We start from the raw sequence: 4,773 nt of genomic DNA, 5'->3' as shown, positions 1-4,773 counted from the left end.
CTTGGTTGTGACCAAAATAAAGAATTTTAACTACCACCCATCCACCAGTTTTAGACTTCTTATGTCTAAATATAATATGTTCACCTCTGTTTCAGAATTCTAAGTACTAGAAAAACTGATTCAAAATTCTCAAAGCATTTATAGAAACAATGTATATACTTACCCAAAACAATGTGTGTGTGTGTGTGTGCAGATACTTACCCAAAATTCTTCCACTATTTTGGAAGCTGCTGTTCTTACTTCTGCACCAGGGGACCACTTGTAGTCCTCCCAACACAATACCGGTTTCTGATCATTTTTTGGACCAATTGGCGGTGGATACATCTGGCGCACTAAGGCACCTAGCACCGTTGATGGATCACGAGCGCTGTATGGGTGCCTTTCCCATGCCCTGTTATAAATAAAGATCAAATGTAGTTAGCACATGAACATTGCTACAAGTAAAGAAATTGAAATATTTAATACTTACATGCCAACGGGAACTATAAGCGGTCGGTCAATTTCCTCTAGTCTGAGACCGGCTGAAGTCCTAGTTCTTGGTGTTCTAGGCTTTTTAGCCTGTGCAGTTGGCTGAGTTGATCCATTGTTTCCTACGGAGGCACTAGAAGAAGACTTGTTCGACCTAGCCATTGAGACACGCCTATGATGCAAGCGGGTCATCCTATTTACATAGTGACAAATACATTCTTATTAGCTACATAAAAAAATAATTAGTAGATGATTGCCAAAGGCATGACAGTAGAAGAAGAAAACAACAGAAAACATTATGTAACAACTAAACTACAAATACTATCAACCATAATATATTGTTCAATAGTTGTGTCATTAAATCACTATGTAATATGTATTACTACCAATAGTAAACATACTATATTATTCACTAGTTGTGCCACTATATAATATTTATTGGTACCAAGACAAAAAATGACAAGTGCAAAAGCTATAAATGTTCAGTAATCATCATCGTCATATTCAGAGTCATGCTCTATTGCACCATCCTCATCTTCGGTCTCATATGTCTCTTCTTGTCCTTCCTCTTCAGGTAAATCTTCTTCTTCCTCATCAGTACTCTCGTCCAATTCATCTTCTGAAGATTCTTCTCCCTCATAATTATTGCCTTGATTTTCTATTACATAAATTTCAGAGGGATCAAGCTCCACATCATCTGACTCCTTTCTTGGCTCAGTAGATTCATCAACAAATTTGCCACCATCTACAGAAAAACTACCTAGCCGACCACCTTCCTAGAAATATTCATATGTAGTAGATGGGTCATTTGCGCAGTCATCAAAGTTACTCAAGCTGGTACTTGGCTGAATAGTGTAAACAACCCTCCAATCACGAAGATCTCTCCTGGAGGATGCGTAATGCAAGTAATAAGCTTGTATAGCTTGGTGAGCCATGGCAAATGGTTCAAAATTACTTAGCCTTGAAGACCACTTTATCTCCACCAAACCTAATTCTGCATTTGGCTTCACACCCTTGATGGGGTCAAACCAACGGCATTTGAAGAGTACCATCTCAATTTTTCTACCAGCTGTGAAGGATACTTTGATAATTTCCTCAATGACACCATAGTAGTCAAGTTGTTCAGTCTCTGAGATGAAGGATGTCAAACAAACCCCTGTGTTCACCGTTTTCAACCTTCTACGTTTTTTCTCAAATATCTCTGATCTAAAGCGAAAGCCATTCACATCATAGGAGCTATAGGAATAGGCTCTAGAGCTGCATCCATTAGCTAAATTCCACAAGTCCTCATCAGAATTGGGATCTTCTTTGCACTACAATGAAATGAAAAGAAAAACTCGGATTATGAAACATAGTAGTAGTTGAATGGAGAGGATATAATGCTAATTAAAATGTGCTTACAGCAATCTCGAACCATTCCACAAATTCGGATGCCATCATTTCATCACGGCCCTCCGATGTCAAGTTTGGATGACTTGCATATTTTTCATCTTCAAATGTTCTACAAATCCGCATATGATTATAAACATCTTGCACACTTCAATTCTAAAATTACAAATTATTCATCACTTACTCACGAAATCTATCAACAGCAGAGCAGTTAGTCAAAATGTACAGCCTTGCTGCATTCAACTCTTCACGCGATAGTTCTCGGGCAATAGGCCTCCCATGTAGGTTTCCTACATGCTGAAACACATCTAAGGTGCAACCATCATTCTGCACGCGTGTTCCTCCATTATTATATCGAGGATTCTTCTTCCATATAGTGCGAACATGATCACTAAAGTAAAGAGAAACACAATTCGTGATCTCCTGCACAATAGAAGCTTCAACGATTGAACCCTCCACTCTTGCCTTGTTTCGCACTTTTAAACGAAGATAGTGCATTGCCCTATAACAAAATATTAGAAGTTTCAGCAATAAATGACATAAATATATCAAAACACAATGTACAGATCAATGTTATATAGTCTAACATACCTCTCAAAAACATACATCCAACGATATGCCATAGGGCCGCCAACCCTTGCCTCATATGGAAGATGCACTCAGGTGTTGCATTACATTGAAGAAGCCTGGTGGGAGCATTTTCTCAAGCTTGCATAATAGAACAGGAACCTCCTCCTCAAGTTCACGCATCCGTTTTGGAGCAATTTCTTTGGCACACAATTGCCGATAAAAAAAACTTAACTCTGCTATGACCTTCCATTCAGGTTCTGGGATGAAGCCTCGTAGGGCAACTGGCAGGAGGCGCTCCATGATGATGTGGTGGTCATGGCTTTTCAGCCCAATGAATTTGTTTTTACTCAAGTTGACAGTTTTACTCAAATTAGCAGCAAACCCATCAGAAAACTTCACTTCTTTAAACCACTTAAGGATGGTCATTCTATCTTCCTTGCTGACACAATATTTCGCTCTAGGTTTCTTCCACACACCCCTTGAATTCTTGTTCAGGTGTAGCTTTGGTCGATCACAATACAAAGCAACATCAAGGCGTGCTTTGTTGTTATCCTTAGTTTTCTCAGGAATATCAAGGCATGTGTTTAGTAAAGCCTCAGATACATTTTTCTCATTGTGCATTACATCAATGTTATGGCGAAGCAGCAACTTCCGAAAATACTCTAGCTGCCACAAACCACTTATAGCTATCCAATTGTGCTCCTTCCCAAACCCCTCAAATTTACTCTTGCCAGTTTCATCATGGACAAGACTATGGAGTTCTTCATACACCTCTTCTCCGGACAAGCGCTTTGGTGGAGGATCTAAAACTGTTTTTTTCTTGCGAAAACATTTCACACTCCTACGAAATGCATGGTCAGTGGGAAGGAATCTCCTATGGCAGTCAAACCAGCATGGCTTTCTCCCGTTCTTCAATGAGAATGTCTTTATGTCAGATCCACATATAGGGCAAGCAAGCTTCCCATGAGTGCTCTAGCATGCTACTAATCCATAAGCTGGAAAGTCATGAATAGTCCAAAGCAAAGCTGCCTTTAAGGTGAAATTTTGCTTTCGATAACTATCATAAGTTTCTACACCATTTCTCCACAAATCATCAAGTTCGTCAACTAGAGGCTGCATGAAAACGTTTAGGTTCTTTCCTGGATGATCTGGACCGGGAATAACTAGTGCAAGGATCAGGTTACTCTGCTTCATGCACATTTCTCGTGGAAGATTATAAGGCACAACAAATACTGGCCAACATGAGTAGGAGGCTGCTTTAATACCAAAAGGTGTGAAGCCGTCAGTCGCTAGACATAGCCTTATATTCCTTACTTCCTCAGCAAATTTTTTAAATTCCTTATTAAATTCCTTCCAAGCTTCACCATGAGAAGGGTGAACCATTACTTCATCACTGTTATGAGGCCTTGCGTGATAGTCCATGTGCTTGGCAGTGCTTTGTGACATGTACAACCGTTGTAGCCTAGGAGTAATTGGGAGATAGCGCAGAACTTTTCTTGGTATCTTCGTAGATTTATTTCCTGCGGTTGTTTCCTCATATCTAGGTTCTTTGCAGATAGTGCATTTTTCTTTATTTTCATTCTCTTTATGATAAAGCATACAATTATTGGGGCATGCATGAATTTTGACGTAAGGCATTGCTAGACTATGCACAAGCTTCTTGGACCTATGGAAGTTTGCTGGGAGATCTTTTGCAACATCGTCCCCAACAATGTCATGTATAAGAGTCATCATCTCATTGTAACAAGCTTCTGACAGATTATGTTGTGTTTTAATAGTCATTAGCCTTCCTACAATGGATAGACGTGATTGTGTGGTCTTCTCATGCAAATGTTTGTCGGCTTCCATCTGTTGGGGAACGTTGCAGAAAACAAAAATTTTCCTACTCGTTTCACCAAGATCCATCTAGGAGTTCATCTAGCAACGAGTCATCGGATGCATCTACATACCTTTGTAGATCGCGTGCGGAAGCGTTCAAAGAACGGTGATGATGCAGTCGAACACGACGTGATCCAAATCATCGATGACCAAGCGCCGAACGGACGGCACCTCCGCGTTTAACACATGTACGGGACGGGAGACGTCTCCTCCTTCTTGATCCAGCAAGGGGAAAGGAGAGGTTGATGAAGATCCAGCAGCACGACGGCGTGGTGGTGGATGCAGGGCGTCACAGTAGCAGGGCTTCGCCTATACTACGAGAGAGAGACGTAACGGGGAGAGAGGGAGGCGCCAGGGGCTGGTGTATGAAGTCCCTCCTCTCCCCCACTATATATAGGGGTGCTAGGGGGGGCGCCGGCCCTAGGAGATGGAATCTCCTAGGGGGGCGGCGGCCAAGGGTGGGGGGGC

At 41.3% G+C, this 4,773-nt stretch overlaps 1 protein-coding gene across 1 annotated transcript; it reads right to left on the bottom strand.

Annotated features, from left to right (window-relative positions):
* LOC147966862 (uncharacterized) lies at window positions 1-4,270 on the bottom strand. The gene is made up of 5 exons (XM_087529132.1): window positions 2,449-4,270; window positions 2,042-2,359; window positions 1,870-1,969; window positions 470-1,781; window positions 1-391 (listed from the first exon to the last, which is right to left on the bottom strand). Exons 1-4 carry the CDS (start codon window positions 2,478-2,480, stop codon window positions 1,245-1,247), a joined length of 987 nt encoding a protein of 328 aa, XP_087385258.1. The 5' UTR covers window positions 2,481-4,270; the 3' UTR covers window positions 1-391; window positions 470-1,244.
* Between the last annotated feature and the right edge of the window lie 503 nt (window positions 4,271-4,773).

The sequence above is a fragment of the Triticum urartu genome, chromosome 6A (genome assembly GCF_056163025.1).
Source record: "Triticum urartu cultivar PI428250 chromosome 6A, HENAU_Tu73, whole genome shotgun sequence".
Classification (NCBI taxonomy): Eukaryota; Viridiplantae; Streptophyta; class Magnoliopsida; order Poales; family Poaceae; genus Triticum; species Triticum urartu.
Note: the sequence above shows the minus strand (reverse complement) of the source record. Positions and strands in the feature narration are given on the sequence as shown.

Bases quoted from the DNA above. Each gene is read 5' to 3' on its own strand.
- LOC147966862 (XM_087529132.1), bottom strand. From the start codon at position 2,480: ATGGCATATCGTTGGATGTATGTTTTTGAGAG. The intron at 2,360-2,448 runs GTATGTTAGACT...ATTTTGTTATAG, and splicing joins TGGATGTATGTTTTTGAGAG to GGCAATGCACTATCTTCGTT. The intron at 1,970-2,041 runs GTAAGTGATGAA...GCGGATTTGTAG, and splicing joins GCTGTTGATAGATTTCGTGA to AACATTTGAAGATGAAAAAT.